The 19,026-nt window shown below is 48.0% G+C and overlaps 1 protein-coding gene across 14 annotated transcripts in view; it reads left to right on the top strand.

The window, feature by feature from the left end:
• KIAA1217 (KIAA1217 ortholog) overlaps window positions 1–19,026 on the top strand; it is a 280,750-nt gene that overhangs the window by 57,069 nt on the left and 204,655 nt on the right. The window contains exon 1 of one of the 14 annotated variants that reach the window (XM_039913914.1): window positions 18,914–19,004. The exons of the other annotated variants lie outside the window; for them this stretch is intronic. Coding sequence (XP_039769848.1) covers window positions 18,944–19,004 — 61 coding nt within the window. The 5' untranslated portion in view covers window positions 18,914–18,943. Of the gene's footprint in view, window positions 1–18,913; window positions 19,005–19,026 lie in introns of those variants that run through there. 14 annotated transcript variants of the gene reach the window in all.

The following is a 19,026-nucleotide window of genomic DNA, read 5'->3' as shown; positions in this document are numbered from 1 at the left end:
TTAGAGTTGTGGTGCCTGAGAAGTAAAACTGCAAAGAAACTGACCCTCAGAGTGGAGGAAATGGAGTCTCCATTCTCTTTTGGAATTTGTTTTTCCATGTGGAAGTCCCCTGCCATCAGTGGTAGGTCAGGCTTTTCTTTAGGCCTTCTAAACTTCTTGGCAGAGGCAAAACAAACAACTGTGAAAGCTGCTGAAGATTGGATTTTGCTTAATGAATACTTATCCTGAAAGAGAGTTAGTCATTAGGAAAGGAATTAACTTTTTCCACACCAGGGTGGTACTTCCACTGCTCAGTGACATCTTGGAGTGGGGCAGCAATCAGGAGATGCCTAAGATGATACCCAGTGACGTCTTGGGGGTGGGGCAGTAATCAGGAGATGCCTTAGATGATACCTAAGGCCATTATTGGATTCAACTGGTGGTCTAGGGATTCTTCTCCAACACTGACAACACACTTCTTGGAGGAGAGGTCTGATTGGGAAATGGGAATGGGGGAAATGGATGGGAGTCAGGAATTGATCTAGTAGATAGAGCAGGGGCCTGAGAGTCAACAGATCCTGAGTTCTAAGCCTGGCCCTGCCACTTGTCTACTGTGTGACTTTGGGTGAGTCACTTTACTTCTCTGGGCCTTAGTTACCTCGTCTGTGAAATGGGGATTAAGACTGTGCTCCCCATGTGGGACAGGGACTCTGTCCAACCTGATGAATTTGTATCTACCCCAGTGCTTAGTACAATGCCTGACACAGACTAAGCGCTTAACAAACACTTAAAAAAAAAGCGCTGTATGAGGTTGCACTTTCTGCCCTTGGCAGCCCTCCCCCCACACATGCAAGCCCCTCTGTGCCATGTTAATCTGCAAAGTAGCCACAACCTCCATTAAAATTGGCCCCGGCAGGGAGCATTGTAACCAGAAGAAATTGGGCAAAGGTTGGTGACCTGATTCCTTTACTCCCTGGTCCCTTTCTTTACTGGGGCTTCACTTTCCCCAACTTCAGATAAATCAGTCAATCAGTGGTATTTAAGTGCTTACTGTGTGCAGAACATTGTACTAAGTACTTGGGAGAGTACAGTGCAAGAGAGTTGGTAGACACGTTTCCTACTCACAAGGAGCTTTCTTTCAGTCTAGGGGGGAGACAGACATTAAATAAATAAATTACCAATATGTGCATAAGTACCATGGGACTGAGGGTGGGGTGAATACTAAGTGTCACTAAAGGGTACAGATCTAAGTGCAAATTCCAAAAGAGCAAGGTGGAGAGGATTTCAACTATAAATAGTAAGCCAACTGCATGGGAAAATATTCCCCTAAATGGCACCTTTTATTTTTGGTTCCGGGGAGAGAGTAAAACAATTCTTCAGAAGGATCAAATTGTTCTTTTGGAGAGAATTACATGGAAGGGATTTGGATGCAGCAAAGAACTAATCTTTTGGTTTTGTGATTTCCTCTTGATTGAGGGCTTTTTTCTCATTAATGCACAAGGGAAGTTTAAGACCAGTTCATGGGTGGGAGTTGATAGATATTTTGTTCTTAGAGCCAAGGGACTTTCCATGGTAGGTGGTAAGTTTGGGATTCTTTTCCTCCAAGAACCATTTTCACTGGGACTTGAAATGTGCTGAATAGCAACAGAATTATGCCCTGGGTCCCAAAGGGCAGCATTCTGAATGCCAGAAACAAAAATGGGAAGTTATTTTTCTCTTCACCTCGTACTGCAGAAAATGTGCTTCGTTCTGCCTCACCCTGGATGGTAGGTAACTTCTTGGAAACTTCCAAAGATAGCCATCATTTCCTTCTACCCACTTTTTAATTGTTTGACCACTCTCTTCTCCCTACTCCCCCATGGATCAAGGGCCATCCCTGAATAATCATCCTCATGTCTATCAGTCCCTAGTTCAGTCCTTTACACAAAGCAAGCGCTTCCCAAATGCAGTGAATAAGTAGAAAATGAAATAAACTTTTTGACTTCCATTCTGGTGGGAGGGCTGTGAAAAAATGACTCTGGGAGATAGTGCTTGGCACATAGTAAGCACTTAATAAATGCCATTATTAGTAGATAAACAGTGCCTTTTGAGGACAGAGGGCTCTCTTGTGCTTGAGCACTGTACCAGGCTTTGGACTTCTTGCATCTGAGTACTGTATCAGGCTTTGAACTTCTGGTGACTGATCACTGTACTAGGCTGTGGACTTTTTGTGGCTGAGCAATGTACTAAGATTTGGACTTCGTACGGCTGAGCACTGTACTAGGCTTTGAACTTCTCATAGCTGAGCACTGTACCAGACTTTGGATTTCTCATAGCTGAGCACTGTACTAGGTGTTGTTAAATCAGGCAAGATCATATAGAAAGGCTACTTGGAGGAGGGGAGCCTGGAACCCCACTTTGAAGGAAGAGGCGGCAAGGTGCTACCTAGCAGGACTTCCAATTTTTGAAATCCATTCCCAAGTGAGATGTAGTGGAAAGGTCCATGAAGAGTAAATATCCTTCATGGAAATGGATGTAGTCGGCAGTCCCGAAATGCCTTTAGCATTACTAATTCATTGGTACTGATTATGGCTCCCTTGGGGTGCCTGACCTGGCTCAGTTTCCCCACTCTCGGTAGCGGGGTCACCCACAAATGGCCCTGGAAATTCTGAAAGGGGAGAAAAATGGGGGGACAACTAGTGAAGATACAGGGGCCCCTCAAAGGGTGATCCATTTCTTTCAGTGAGACAAATGCAAAAAATGTGAGTTTTCCAGACATTCTTTGAGTTACTGAGGAGACCAGACACATTCCTCTGTCTCTGATGCAGGATGAAACAAATTGGTCTCTGGAGCCGTTTTTGACATCCCTAAGGAATGGAGCAGAATGCTTAGGTTCAAGTGTGCTAATACATGGGACCCTGAATGGAGTTGGGAATTGGAGTGCCCTCCAGGCTCAAGGGCACTGGACAGAAGATCGCCAGTGGAACCCAAATCAGAAGCAGTCTCTTTTGGGGCTCACAATCTAAGGGAGGAAGAACAGCTATTGAATCTCCATTTGATAGAGGAGGAAATCAAGGCCCAGAGAAAGTTAAATGATTTGCCCAAGGTCACACAGCAGGCAAGTGGTGGAGCCCAGACTGGAACCCAGGTGTCCTGATTCCCAGTCCTAGGCTTTATCCACTTAGGCCATGCTGCTTCTCATGTGGGTCCAGGCCTTCTTCCAGAGGCACCACCACTTCAGGTGTGGTGTTTTGGGAAATGTGGGATTTCTCAGGGGGTTGCTGGGACGTTCAGTCCAGGAATGTTGGGTTTATAATCCCAGAAGTTCATTGGAACAGTCACAAGTGTGAAGAGGCATAGTTGTGGAGGACCTTTGCCTCAGGGCCACAGCCCCCTGAACACCACAGGTTAGAGCCCTCTGGGTCATGTTGGGACATCCCAGAACCCTCTGGGGTGGAACTAAACTGTTGTGGACTTCAAGTGGGGAGTAAGGGCTGCAAGGCAGCCTTCCCTCTAACCCTCAGTACCCCCGCCTCCCTTGACATTCTCAATATGATGGTCCAGCTGAAAGTCTCAGAACTGGCTCTGTGGTCTTCCTGGCTCAGCCAGCAGGGCAGACCTAGTGGCAGATGGAGCTTGTAAAATTTAACAGGAAGAGACATCTGCCCAGACCGAGTGGGCAGAAGAGAAGTCTCGGAGCATAAGGTTGCACAATTCCTGCCAGGGGGGATCCCAGATCACTTCCAGGAAGAGGCCAGTCTCACTTTGTTCATTTTTTATTAAATGCGAGGGATATCAGGTCCAAGCTGAACCCTCTGCACCTGCTCCTTGTAGGAGTTAGGGTCCACAAGGCAAGTATTTTGGAGCCCTTGGGTGAGATCCAGTCATTGGGAAAAGATGGCAAGAGCCCTTCTGCCTGGGTTCTCCACCTTGGACTTGTAAAGAGAGGCACTTCTAGTTCATTTTGAACTCTCAGTGAGGCCATGAGCTCTAATTCCTTTTGAACTTCCTGAGAGCCGCTCCAGGACATCGAAGTTTCTATTGAACAGTCTTCAGCCATATTTGGGGACAAGATATTTTGAGTTCACCTGTATAGTCTACATCAGCCCTTGGGGAATTCCTTCTTCAGAAAGTGATTAAATTCAAGTCTCTAGTGTTAGCTGACTTGCCAAAGAAGTAGCTCTGTTAGAGCCTTCCCAACCCCTTCCCTCTCCCCCACCTCCATGGGTTTTCTGGATCCTCCCCCTGACCCCTGGGCTCATCTCTCTGTTACTCTGGCCCCAATATGTTCAAGATTTAGTATGGTAACTTTAATTTATCTTGTTCTGTAGCTCCAATACATGGGGTTCTCCCTGCTGCTATCCCAGTCTCTTCTGCACCAGGGGACTGTGCCCTTCAGGGCCGGGGTTGGTGGAGGAGGAGGAAAGGATGCAAAGACCAGAGGGTGTGCCCCTCCTGACCCCGCCATCCGTGCCACCACCTCTGACAATTGCCCTGCCCCATTCTAGCCCAGGCTGGTCTTGGCAGTCATATTTATTGAGTGTTTACTATGTGCAGACCACTGTACTAAGCCCTTGGGAGAGTACAATATAACAAGAACCAAATTCCCTGCCCACAATGAGCTTACAGTCTAGAGGATAGGGGCAACTGGATGTGCAGAGGAGACCGGGGCTGTGCCAGTGGGTCCTGCAGTGGTGCATTCTGCAGCAGCAGCAGAAGCAGCAGCTCAGCCAGTCACACTGGAACTGCCGAGGGAGAAAGAAAAGGCTGCAAGAATGGATCCCCGCTCGGCCACTTGTCAGCTGTGTGACTTTGGGCAAGTCACTTAACTTCTCGGTGCCTCAGTTACCTCATCTGTAAAATGGGGATTAAGATTGTGAGCCCCACGTGGGACAACCTGATTCCCCTGTGTCTACCCCAGCGCTTAGAACAGTGCTCGGCACATAGTAAGCGCTTAAAAAAAAAAAGAAAAAAAAGAAGAAAGGATTTGGATTTGGAGTAGCCGGGGCACAGGGAGACAGGGGAAATACATAGAACCCTTGGAGGCAGGGAGAGGCAGTGGGCAACAACTGGAGGTTCTTGAGGAGAGGGGAAACATGGGTGGAATGCATTTGTAGAAAAATGATCCGGGCAATAGAGTGAAGTATGGACTGGAGTGGGGAGAGACAGGAGGCCGGGAGGTCAACAAAGGCACTGATACAGTAATCAAAGAAGGATAGGAGAAATGCTTGGATTAACATGATAGTTTGGATGGAGAGGAAAGGGCTGATTTTAGGGATGTTGTAAAGGTTGAATTGACAGGATTTAGTGACTGATTGATTATATGGGTTGAATGAGAGAGATGAATGAAAAATAATGCCAAGATCGTGGGCTTGTGAAGCTGTTGTGAGCAGGAACTGTCTCTCTTTATTGCTGTATTGTACTTTCCAAGTGCTTAGTATGGTGCTCTGCACACAGTAAGCGCTCAATAAATATGAATGAATGAATGAATGAATGGAAGGATGGTGGTCCTGTCTATGGTGACGAGAAAATCCCAAGAGAAAGGGTTTGGGTGGCAAGATGAGGACTTCTGTTTTGGACATATTACATTTGAGGTGTTGTTGGGACATCCAAGTAGAGAAGTTTTCAAGACAGGAGGAAATGGGAGACTGTAGAGAGGGAGAAAGATCAGGGCTGGAGATATCGATTTGGGAATCACCCGCATAGAGGAAGTAGCATGTATCTAGCACATAGGAAGTGCTTAACAAATACCATTTAAAAAAATGGAATCCCTGCTGAAGATAAGAGGGAAGATAAGAGTCACAGGCATGGAAATGACTGAGCCTCGAACTTGCAGACCTTCACTGCTGCTAAAGTAGCTCAGCAGATTCTGGGAGTCCGGGCTTGTCCCAGAGCAACCGAGACGGTAAAAAATGTTTTCTAATCAATCAGTGGTATTTCTTGAGCACTTACTTGGTGCAGAGCATGGTACTAAGTACTTGGGAGAGTCCAACACACAGATTTGGTGGATGCGGTCCCTGCCCACAAGGAGCTCACAGTCTAACGACCAGAATGAAGGCACTAGAGTAGGGGTGTAACAGTTGTAAAAGGAAGAAATGTCCCACAGGTGCAGAAAAGGAGAATTTTCCACAAGGAACCTTCATCCCCAAGGAAAGAGGCTTGTGACTCTTTTGCCCTCTAGTGGATGAATGTTTCTGATGAGGGTGGGAGTATCATTGCTTTCTTATCCCTTTGGTTAACTCCCTTGGGGTGATCCCTAACCTTGAGAGTCCTAAGAAAAGCCTAGAGGGCAGTCCGAGGGAGGCTGCCAGGAAGCTGTGACCTTTGGCTGGAATGGCAACCTTCAGCTACTTCCTGCTCTTGTGATCAACTGGGAGGGGAAAGAGAGTGGCTTCAACTTGGACCCATAGCAGGAAGGCGGAAGGTAGGCCGACCATGAGCCCCAACTTAGCTGGCTCAGTCCTGGACATCCTGAGCCACTGTAGAAAAAGTGTTGCTGTCTGCTGAATGGTCTGGCTTTGTTACATTGACTCCCAGTTACTCTTCACTCACTTTAAAGAGTTAAGGTTCCATATCGACCCCTTAGCATATTTAAAACTGTCCAGTTTAATGACCAAAGCATTCTGGGACTTGAATGGACATCCGTGCTGTGAATAGCCCTCACTCCATCCCAACTCTCCTTCTAACCTCCTATCATTTTCCTGGATGCTGAGGGAAGGGGAAAATATAAAGCAGGGATGGTATTTTATCAGTCAGTGGTGTTTGAGTGCTTACTGTGGCAGAGCACTGTCCTAAATGTCTGGGAGAGTAAATACAATAGGATTGCTGAATATGTGGACATGTGGACAATTGCTGTGGGGGTGGAGACGGAGTGAGAACATAAAGTGCTTAATAGGTGGGACTAACAGCATGGGTGAGGGAGTAGGGAGGGAAAGTAGGATGTGGGGGGATGAACGCTTAGTCACGCAAGGCTTCCTGGAGGAGAGGAAGCAGTGAGGAGCATGCCACTGCCCCCTGTGGTGTCCACAGCTTCTAGGACTCAGTTCCATCTGCCATCCTCTCAGGCCATGGTAGCTGGTCCCCCGCAATCACTCCAGGAAGTTTTTACTGTTGAGGAAGCCGGGGCAGAGGAAGGTTAATTGACTACCTCCGGTTCAAAAAGCAAGGTTAACGGTAGAGCCCAGGCCTCATCCCTGGAGTGCTGGTCCCTGACTCCGGGAGAAAGGAAGGGGGACCTTAGTAATTTCTCCCTGGAGAATTAGCTCCTGTATGGGAACTGGCAGGGATTAGGCAGATCGGATCCCCAAAATCTTAGTTCAACACTGTCGTAAGCAGTGCGGTAGAGGAGCAGGCTCAGGGAAGACCTCCTACTGGTTCCCGGCCCATTGCCTTACCCTACTGGGGCTGTGTAAACTTTAGCGCTGCATCCGAGCCATGGGTGGGGCTCACGAGGGAGTTGTGGCAGAAAGCAGCGTGGCCTAGTGGTTAGGGCACAGGTCTATCCTGTTAGAAGGACTTGCGTTCTAATTCTGGCTCCACCCTTGTCTGTGTGTGACCTTGGGCAAGTCGAGTCACTACACTTCACTGGGCCTCAGTTCCCTCATCTGTAAAATGGGAATTAAGATTGGGAGCCCCATGTGGGACAGGGACTGTGTCCAACCTGATTAACTTGTATCTACCTCAGCACTTAGAACAGTGCTTAACACATAGAAAGTGCTTAACAGATACCACCATCATCATCATAATAAAGCAGCTCGGCATGGAAAGTGTAAAAACTGGGCATAAAAGCATCCAGTTTTGTCTCGGGACAGGATGGAGAACAGTCAGCCAAAAAACGGATAGGTTGGAACAAAAGTGGACTGATGGCCACCCTAGTTTGTGGCCCTTTGTCCTTTGTGGCCCTTTGTTTCTTCAAATGATGAGGGAAATGATCGATCTGGATTGTACCGTTTAGATCTGTTCTCTCTTCCCCTCACTGTGCTACTTCTTCAGAGCCCTTGCCTTCTGATGAGTGACTGTTGCACTGGTGTTTATAATTGAGTCGCTCTCCGAGCGCACAGGAGGCAGGGCTTGTTTCTCTGCAGGAGCGGGCTGGATCAGCCCGGCCGCCTCAGTTAATGGAGGAGATGACCAACATGCGCTAGTGCTCATGAAGGTCAAGTCAGCAAGAGAGGCAGGAGGATATGAATAAGTTCTTCAGCTCAGAATGCAGGGAGGAAGGAGATTTGCTCAGTGGGTGTCGGGTGCCGCCAACCCACAGGGACACCCCTCCCTTCCAGCTCAGTCAACCCCCTCCCTTGGTTCCGGCCACACGAGGCCCCCAGTGTATGGGGAGGAACGGCCAGAGTACAGGGGGCCGAGGCTGAGAGCTGGCAGACACGCACAGGCTCTGTGTCGTTCCTCTTGCTCCCTAACCTTCCCTGCTTTTTCCCCCTGTGAACTAGCTTCTCCCCACTTGCTCCTTGGGTTTGCTCTCTGCTCCTTAACCTTTGGAAACCTCGCCCCCCCACACTCCCCAGGTCACAGTGCCCAGGGCAGAGTCAGCAGCTGCCAAGATTCAAAGCCTTGGCATTTGGAAGGAATGCTGGTTCCCGTGGGAATCGTGCCCTGGGGCTCTGCTGCAGCGTGTTGTGTGGCACGATGTGCTGTTTTTAACAGGCGCAACACCCGTAGCCTCAAGCTCCCTGGCCTGGCAGCAGGAATCTGTTCCAGGGAACCTCTGTACTCTCTCCGGGCACAGTCCAGCTAACTCCCTTCCGAGCACCGCGTGACCGGGGGATCAGGTTGGCAACCCTGACGTGCTGGTACTGCTGCTGCGCCATGGCCATAGCCCTACAAAGCACCGTGGCATAGTGGAAAGTGCATGGGTCTGGGAGTCAGAAGGTCTGGCCTCTAATTCAGACTCTGCCACTTGTCTGTTGTGTGTGGCCTTGGGCAAGTCACTTCACTTCTCTGTGCCTCCGTTTCCTCATCTGTTACATGGGGAGTAAAGCTGTGAGCTCCATGCCAGACAGGGACTGTAGCCAACATGATTAACTTGTAACTACCCCAGTGCTTGGTGCATAGTAAACATTTCACAGGTACCATAATTACTACTCTCTTGCGGGTCTCTGACCACTCGATCTGAAGAGTCAGGGCAGGAATCCCTCAGTTAAGGTGGGAAGACCTGCTGATTGACTTAGAACTCCTTAGATGCTCCTCTCTGGGGTACCGGTGCTAAGGTAGTTTCTTTCTGAGCTCAGCAGGAGGGCTCCAAGCTCAGTCTTTCCCCTTCCTCCAGACTGTAAGCTCGTTGCGGGCAGGGGATGTCTCTCCCAACTCTGTTATACTGTACTCTCCCAACCGCTTAGTACAGTGCTCTGTGCACAGTAAGTATTCAATAAATACGATTGATTAATTTAGATGTTCCCGGATTATCCCTTCACTAGCAACTAAAATCCTTTCCTTCCTAGCCTGGTCTGTAGCCTCAGGATAGCAGGCCTTGGAGAGCAGAGAGGAGTTCGTCTAGGAGAGAGAGTGGCCTAGTGGAAGAACAAGGCCTGGGAGTCAGATGACTTGGAGATCAAGTCCTGGCTCTACCACTATCCTGCTGCGTGACAGGAGCAAGTCGCTTAACCTCTCTGGGCCTCAGTTTTTTAATCTGCAAAATGGAGTCAATAATAGCTGCCTCTCCTTTGCAGGGATGCTATGAGAATAAAGTGTGATTATTGATGTGTTCTGGAAAAATTCAGAGTTCCCTACATACTCAAAAAGTTTTATGAAGAGCAGTGAGCCTTGTTAAAATGATCTTTTCCTGTTACTCTTATTGAAATTTTTGCCTCTTCCTGAGATGGAATGTAGGAGTCTTAAAATAGATGAAAATAAATTCACTAATGCTTTGGAGAGGAGCCTTGACATGCTTGATAGTACTGATCCTTGCTAAGGATGAACTATATGCTAAGCACCGGGAAAGATACCAGATAATCGGGTTGCACACAATCCCTGTCCCACTTGGGGCTCACGGCTCAATGAGAGAGGGAGAACAGGTATTTGATACTCATTTTACAGATGAGGAAACTGAGGCTCAGGAAAAGTAAGTGGCTTGTTCAAAGTCACATACAGAAGGCCAGTGGTGGAGCTGGGATTGGAACCCAGGTTTTCTGGCTCCCAGTCCTGTGGTCTTTTCCTTAGGGCTGCATGTTCTTCTCACAAAGAACTCTTCCTGGGGCACTGAGGAAGAATCATTGCATGCTAAACTGTCCACCAAGCCTTGTTCTTGTCTCTCCCAACACCCACCTCCTCCTCTTCACACCCCCATCCCTGCCCTTATCTCTCTCCCCATTAAAATCGATGAGTTCACTACTCTCCCCAACTTCAAAGCCCTTCTGAAATCTCCTCTCCTCCAGGAGGCCTTTCCCGATTAAATGTCAGTAGTATTTATGGAGCGCTTACTGTGTGCAGAGCATTCTACTAGGTGCTTGGGAGAGTACAGTAGACACATAAAGCTTAGAGTCTAGAGTACCTTGTATATAACTATTTTTACGTAAGTATATTATGCACAAATATTCATACATAAGTACATTAGACTGTGAGCCCCATGTAGGACAGAGACCAACCTGATCAACTTGTTGATACCCCAGACCTATGTGCTTGACACATAGTATGCACTTAATTATCATAATAATAATAACAATAACATGGACTATATCCAACTTGACTACCTTGTATTTACCTCAGCACTCAGTACAGTGCTTGGCACAGAGTAAGTGCTTAACAAATGCCATACCAAAAAAAATTACCCACACCAGTATATTCACACACATATGTAAATACCTAAACCTGTATATGTGTTTAATTCAGCACTCAACACAGGGTAAGTAATAGCATTGATTGATAAATAACCCATTATTTAAACACTAATCTTGGAGCATAGCCCCTTTTCCTTCTTCCTCTCATTGGTAATTTATTTTAGTGTCTGTCTCCCCCCGTAGATTGTAAACTTGAAGGCAGGGATCATGTCTTCTAGTTCTATTGTATTCTATCAGGTGCTTAAGTATGATGCCAGGCACTCAATAAATACCATTGATTGAATGTTTTCCTATAGTGTCCTGGAACTGTCAGTGGCTTTCTCCTGGTTTTCAGACTGCTACCCTGTATTTTCTGATTGTTTAGGCATCTTTTCACAGAACAGGTCTTTTCCCAAGGCAAACCTTGGTGAAAGTGCAGCTGAATAGCCTTTGTAACAGATTGCTCTCCCTCCCTCAGGCTGGTTTTTCTTTTTTCTATTTAAAAAAATGGGTCCATCAAACCACATTATTTGTTTTTGTTGAGAAGACATTCTTCTGAAAGATCAGCCCATGCTGACAGAGACGGTCTTGACAGCCTGCTAATCCCCCATTATGGAGTGTCTGAGCTTTACCCTGGTTTAGCCCCAGTTGTCCTGAATATGAGAAAGTCTAGTTGGGGGCAGTGGGGAGGGGGTGCATGCTACACACTCCCTCCCTTCATCAGAGCCCCCGTTGGCGCATTCAAGCAAATATGCTGTTCACCCAACTGTAAATTCAGCAAAGTTGACATTTTCCAAATAGGAAGCAGCATGTCTGCTGTGCCCCTTGCAAGTTGCTTTATTTCTCTGTGACTCAGTTACCTCATCTGCAAAGTGGGGTTTAAGATTGTGAGCCCCATGTGTGTCTAACTTGGTCTGTATATATCCCAGCACATAGTAAGTGCGTGGCTCAGTGGAAAGAGGCCGGGCTTGGGAGTCCGAGGTCGTGGGTTCTAATCCCGGCTCCGCCGCTTGCCAGCTGTGTGACTTCGGGCGAGTCATTTCGCTTCTCTGTGCCCCAGTTACCTCATCTGGAAAATGGGGATTAAAACTGTGAGCCCCACATGGGACAACCTGATCACCTTGTATCCCCCAGCGCTTAGAACAGTGCTTTGCACACAGTAAGCGCTTAACAAATACCACCATTTTTTGGAAGCAGCGTGGTACAGTGGAAAGAGCGCGGGCTTGGGAGTCAGAGTTCATGGGTTTGGATCCCAGCTCCGCCACTTGCCAGCTTTGTGACTTTGGGCAAGTCACTTAACTTCTCTGTGCCTCAGTTACCTCATCTGTAAAAGGGGGGTGAAGACTGTGAGCCTCACGTGGGACAACCTGATTACCTTGTAACCCCCAGTGCTTAGAACAGTGCTTTGCACATAGTAAGCGCTTAACAAATACCATTTATTTTTTAATAATAATGGTATTTGTTAAGTGCTTCCTATGTGCCAGAAACTGTAGTGCTGGGCACTTGATACATAGTAAGCGCCTAACTAAAACCATCATTATTCGTATTATTATTATCCCCCACATACCCTCTTTGGGAAAACAGCTTTCTCCTGATTTGTAAATGGAATCTGTTAAGCACTTTCTGTGTGCCAAGTATTGTACTAAGTGGTGGGGTAGATACAAGCTAATTGGGTTGGACCCAGTCCCTGTCCCCCACGGAGGTCTCCGTCTCAATCCCCATTTTGCAGATGAGGTAATTTAGGCACAGAGAAGTGAAGTGACTTGCCCAGGGAAACACAGCCAACAAATGGCACTGCTGGGATTAGAGCCCAGGTCCTTCTGACTCCCAGGCTCTATCAACTAGGCTAGTCTGTTTCAGGGGGAAAAAAATGGAGGCATGGGACACATCGCCTGACCCAGACCCACCCACAGGTTAGTGGCAGAAATTGGCTTAGTTCTCCAAGTAATTAGTGAATAGTGGTATTTCTCAAGTGCTTGCTATGTGCTAAGTACTGTACTAACTGCTGGGGTAAGTATAAGAGAACCAGGTTGGACGTGGCCTAGTGGGTAAGAGCATAGACCTGGGAGTCAGAAGGACATGGGTTCTAATCCTGGCACTGCTACTTGCTTGCTGTGTGACCTTGGGCAAGTCACTTCACTTCCTGTATGCCTCAGTTACCTCATCTGTAAAATGGGGATTAAGGCTGTGAGCCCCATGTGAAACAGGGACTGTGTCCAACTTGATGATCTTGTATCTACCCCACCGCTTAGAACAGTGCTTGACACATAGTAAGCACTTAACAAATATAATCATCATCATTATTATTATTATTACATGGTCTCTGTCCCACATGGGGCTCACAGTCAGACTGAGGTACTCCAGACTCCTGGCTACTGCCCTGGGCTAGTTCACTGAGGCCCAGAATTTCCCCAGATGGGGCCGGAGAGGTTCTTTCTAGTGAGTTGCTGTGTGCTTGACTGTAATCTTGTTCTGAGCAGGGACTGTGTCTACCAACTCTGTTGTACGGTATTTTCCTAAGCCCTTAGTGCGGCGCTCTGCACATAGTAAACACTCAGTAAGTACCATTGTTGACGACAGTAATGCTAGGTAGCTCTGTGTGGTCAGGGGCCTGAGATGTTCCTCCAGGTCCCGAGACTGGTGTTTTAGCGGGCAAGATGCATGCCAGCTCTGGAAAGGGGCACCATGCATCTTCCTCTCCCAGGCCAGACCCCCTCCCACAGCTGGGGCCCCTACCAAAGATGGGGCCTCTGAGAGCAAGCAGGGAGACTCCAATTAACCCACCACCTACCGGAATCCAGAGCTCCAGGATGATAGGGTACACCTGGGTCCCACTTCTGGACCTAGGTTCCTCTTGCCAGTCTCAACACTGAATCCCAAATAGGACTCCGGTGCCCCTGACTCCCAGCTCTCGAAATCACCATTTCTCCCAAATCAGGTGGGCCGTGATCATTTCTGTCCCCCCAATTTAGTGATGAAGCATTCGTATTGGTTTCCGCTCTGACCGCCTGCCTTTTAAAGTTAAATATCGAGTTCAGTAAGTGTCATTTATTTTCTACTGAAGTCACTCAAATCCAGGCATCTTAACGGACTGCCATCCTAATGGGATTTAAAGCCCGATATTCTTTTTCTTGAGACTAGATCTCCCCAAGTCTACTTATTGCCAATTTCAAACTAGGTTTCCCCTTTTGGGAAAACAACTGCAAAGAGATTGTGACTCATGCCTGCCTTCCAAAGCTAAATGAGCTCTGAGAGCGCCGTGTTGTAAAGTTTTATTCCTTGTGATTAATGCTCATCAGAGCATTTAAGTTGCACTGTAAAAAAAAATAATAGTTGGAAATGATGGGAAAGTCAGATCGGATTACAGAAATTCTGGGTTGAAAAGGCAAATGGTCTCTGGCCTGCTGTCTCTCCTGATAAGTAATCCTGATTGGTCTGAATGGGAGAAGGAGATGAGGAGTTCTCCCTTTAGGTAGGGTGTGTTGGGCCCCCTCTCCCCAACACATACTTAGAAGGTGAATGGAAGAGGGGGAGAATTCTGGTGGCCTGTTGAGGCCTACCCCATGAAAGGCTCACTCCTTCCTGGTTTATCTGCGAGGTGAGGGCTTCAGCCCCCTCCCCTCAGTCATCAACCTGAAAATCGAGCCCATATGTGTCCCTGGGCTGATTGTTCTCACATTCCATAGAACTGCAGGACCGCTGCATGGAAAATTCTTCCCAGTTTCCCTATGTTTTAGCAGTAACCTTCCAAGTACAGCAGTTGGCAAACTCATCTTTGGTTTAAATGCATTTTTAAAGCCAATTAAACCAAAATTTTGAGTACACTTGCAGCTCAAGAAATGTTTCTCCCAAAGAGAGAAAAGCCCCCTTTACTCCCCCGAACACAGAAATAGCAACCAAGAAAACACAGTAGCAGGAATTTTTGTGTGGAGAGCTGAGTTATTTCATTCCTATGGCAAACAGCAAATCAGTCAATGGATTTATTTAACGTTTACCGTGTGCAGATTACTGCATTAAGTGCTTGAGAAAGTACAGTACAGAAGGGTTTGAAGAAGTGATCCCTGCTTACAAGGAGTTTGCAGTCTACAGGGGGAGACAAACTTTAAAATAGATTGCAGACAGGGGAAATAGTATGATATAAGAATATTTGCAAAAATACTGTGTGGCAGGGGGTGAGTATCAAAAGTCAGCTGTAGCTTCCTGGGGTCCAGGCTGATCAGAAAAAATCCATTCTCCCTGTGTGAACGTGGGAAGTCACTTAACTTCTTTGTTGATTTAGTATATGTTATCCCTCCTACTTAGGCTGTGAGAGCCAGGGGGCCAGGGACTGTGTCTAACCTGATTATCTTGACTTTTCCCCAGCTCTTAGTTCAGTGCTTGGCACAGAGTAAGTGCTTAACAAATAACAGTCATTTTAATTATTCTCCATGTACATTTTCCCTTGAAAATGCATTTTTCTTGAGGCTTGCTGAACTAATAGCTGCAGCGCAACGCCATGGAGATTTTTAATTCTGTGTTCCTTCCCAGCCAGCAGACACAAAGCCACCGTTCTCCTAAGGACCATGGCTCCGCACCAAATGTACAGAATCTGACCCTTCAGGAAAGAACTCCCACTGTAAAGAAATGTCCGTATTTCATGGCTCTCACTGGTTTATGTTGATTTTTGTTCAGTCCTCAGCAGCAGTTTTTTCTTTATCCCCCCCCTTGCATTCCACAAAGTCTTATCCCCTGGAATGCCTGACCTAGCTCACACGTGCCTTGCCTGTTACAGAGTGATTTTAGGAGCAAGAGTCGTGAACTGACAGATGGGCCCAGTTTGGGCTGTCTTTACCCTGAACCAAGAGTTGAGGTCTGGGAATCAATCATATTTATTGAGCCTGTACTGTGCACAGAGCACTGTACTAAGCACTTGGAAGAGTACATTGCAGCAGAGTTGGTAGACATGCTCCCTGCCCACAAGGAACTTATAGTCCAGAGGGAAGAGACTAGGGAAAATCCAGGGAAGCCGATATGATGATCCTGGACTTTTCAAATTGCTCAGTAATTCAGTAATAAGCCGAGATTGACCTAGGCACAGTTCTCTTGCTTTCTGAATTGTGTTAGAAATGCCTTTGTTCAGCTCAGGTCGCTGTAGTCATGGACCGAAAAGCTGGTTTCTCCTTCATTCATTCCTTCAATCGTATTTACTGAGCGCTTACTGTGTGCAGTGCACTGTACTAAGTGCTCAGACATAACAATAAACAGACACATTCCATGCCCACAACGAGATAACAGTCTAGCCACCAGGGGTTCTCGCCTCTGTAGTCCGTCAAGCATCAGGCAAAGTGGCCAGATTGGAGTGTCCACACACCCAAGCCTCTCAGCCTGGTGCCTGACCCCAAGAGAAGCAGGGTGACCTAGTGGATAGAGCATGGCTCTGGGAGTCAGAAGGACCTTGGTTCCTATACTGCATCTGCCACTTGTCTCCAGTGTGAGATTGGGCAAGTCACTTCACTTCTCTGTGCTTCAGTTACCTCATCTTTATAATGGGGATTAAGACTGTGGGACAGGGACTGTGTCGGACCTGATTATCTTGTATCTACCCCAGTGCTTAGAACAGTGCCTGGCATATAATAAGCGCTTAAAATTTACCATTAAAAAAAGAAAAAAGAAAAGGAGCCTGGGAATAGGGCTTTGATATGAGTGCTGTAGGGTAGTGCTTGGCTTCTATCTGGAATGGGAAGGAGGAAGTCGGCGGCCTCAAACTTGAAGGGTGAGAGCATTTCAACCTCGAGATTGGTCAGGAAATGGGCCAGGGCTGAATGCAGTCAGGACACACACAGAGGGGCTGGGATGTACCACAGTGAAGAGAAGGGAAAGAATAAGATGAAATGATCATCTGGTGGGAGGCAGGGAGCGAAAGCAGGACAATCGTGTAAGATCAGCTCTTCCATGGAGCTATAACTAGGTAACACCACTGAAAAGTTAGAGAACTTGGGTTATCTGCCACCCGAGACCAAAAGGCAAATCCAGTATTAAAGCTGCCAAGGGACCAAAGATTTCCTTTGCTCAGACATAGGGCAAACTGCCCTGGGAAAGTTTTCTTTTATTCTTCTATTTGTACTCCTCTAGACTGTAAGCTTGTTGTTAAATTGGACTCGGTTATGCTAACCTCTCCCGAGTGCTTAGTACAGTGCTCTGCACACAGAAAGGGCTCAATGAATATGATTGACTGTTTGCCATAAATGGGAATGATACTAGGTCCCGTTGACAAAACGCACCCGTGGTTCACCACTGGCTGAGCTGGCCATTGTTCTGTGTTCAGTCTTGGCTTAAATTTAGGCCCAATCCAAAAATCTCACCTGAGTTTCTAGTAAATTGGGTCCAGGAATGCTGGTCTGATTCTGCCAAGAGATAGTAGTAATTAGGTGATTTTATATTATTGCGCCACCACGGAAGAAAACTTGCTTTAATCAGTCCAGTTAATGTTACTTTTGGACATCTTAAATAGGGGAGTTAATGTTGTTTAGATTGCTTTCCCCATATTTTATGTGTGGACATTGTGCTTCCTGGTTTCAATTTCTGGGAACTTTGCCAGTTTTTCAAGGACTGAGTCAAACTCATTGGTAAGAAACAAAATAAATATTTGTAGGTAGTTTAGAGGGGGCGGGATATGTGTGCTTGATATAACCCTGGACATTAAATGCCTTGAATTCTTTTACAGATGTTAAAAATAATTAACTCCTTTACGAAGAGGTATCCTTTAAAGCAGGTCTGCAGTAGTGGGTTAGAGATCAGTTGAAATGATACTGTATCTACTGTGCAAAAAGGGGCATTAGAGAAGAGAAGACTTAGTGAAAAAAGCACAGGACTGGGGAACCAGGAGACCTGGGTCCTAATCCCAGCTCTGTGCATGCCCACTGCATGTGAACATGGGCAAGTCACTTCTCTGTACTTCAGTAACCTTATCTGTAAAATGGGGATAAAATACAGGTCCTCCATCCCACTTGGACTGTGAGCCCCATGGGGGTCAGGGAATGTGTCTCATCTGACTGTACTGTATCTACCCCAGCATTCAGCACACTGGTTGGCTCACATTAAGTGCCCCACAAACACCTCAATCATTTTGTCTGAGTGGCTGAAAGTATCAGAAACGGAGCTTCACTGGGACATGTGAACCAGGTGGGTTTAAGAAATACAGGCTTTAGTCCGCATTGCAGATGTGACTCTCTTCAGGGGGCACAAAGGGGCCAAGGCACCTGTGAACACATCCATAATTGATTTTAATGTCCGTCTCCCCCTTTAGACCGTAAGCTCCCTGTAGGCAGGAAGTGTATCTACCAATTGTGTTGTATTTTCCCAACCTCATTATCCAGTGCTCTGCGCACAGTAAGCATTCAATATATACTGTTGGTGGATTGATTGAGGGGCTGTGTGGAGTGACAGCTTCCCAGCTGTGGGCTCTGCACTTGGGAGCCAGGGAGACCAGACTGGTCTGCCACCTACGTGCAGGGAAGTTCATCACTTATAGCGGGGTTGTGGCCGGAGGCTCGTCCCACAGCCCGAGCCCTGCCCCGCTTACTGCCGCCGTGGGGACCTGGCTGTGGGTGTTGTGGGGACCAGGCCGTGGACGCTGCGGGGACCTGGCCGTGGACGCTGCGGGGACCTGGCCACGGGCACTGTGGGGACCTGGCCGTGGGCGCTGCGGAGAGCTGACTCTGGGCGCCGTGGGGGTAGCCATGGCCAATGTGGGGAGCTGACTGTGGACACTGCGGGGACCTGACCATGGGTGCTGCGGGAACCTGTCCGTGGGCACTCTGGAAACCCGGCTGTGGGCGCTGCGGGGACCTGGCTGTGGGTGCTGCGGGCACCTGGCCGTGGACGCTGTGGGGAATCTGTCCGTGGGTACCGTGGGGAGTTAGCCGTGGCCAATGTGGGGAGCTGGCTGTGGACACTTTGGGGACCTGACCACGGGTGCTGTAGGGACCTGTCCGTGGGCACTCTGGAAACCTGGCTGTGGGGACCTGACGGTGGGGACTTAGGGGACCTGCTTCTGGGCGCCGCGGGGTCGTGGGTCTGGGCGCGCTGTGGGCCGTCCGGAGAGGTGGTGTCCTTTTTCAGGAGGCTGGGCCGGGCCGGGCCCGGTGGGGGAGAGGAGCCTGGGAGGGGCTTCCCCCTCCGCCGGGGGCTCTGGCCGGCAGCACTGCAGTTGGGAAAGTCGGGCGCGCCGGGCCGGGACAATGGAGGAGCACGAAAGGCAGAAATCGCAGGCGGGCTCGGCCCAGGGCTCCCAGGTGAAGGGTGAGTAGCAGGAGGGCGCTCA

Source organism: Ornithorhynchus anatinus, chromosome 13 (assembly GCF_004115215.2).
Source record: "Ornithorhynchus anatinus isolate Pmale09 chromosome 13, mOrnAna1.pri.v4, whole genome shotgun sequence".
NCBI classification, from domain to species: Eukaryota; Metazoa; Chordata; class Mammalia; order Monotremata; family Ornithorhynchidae; genus Ornithorhynchus; species Ornithorhynchus anatinus.
Note: the sequence above shows the minus strand (reverse complement) of the source record. Positions and strands in the feature narration are given on the sequence as shown.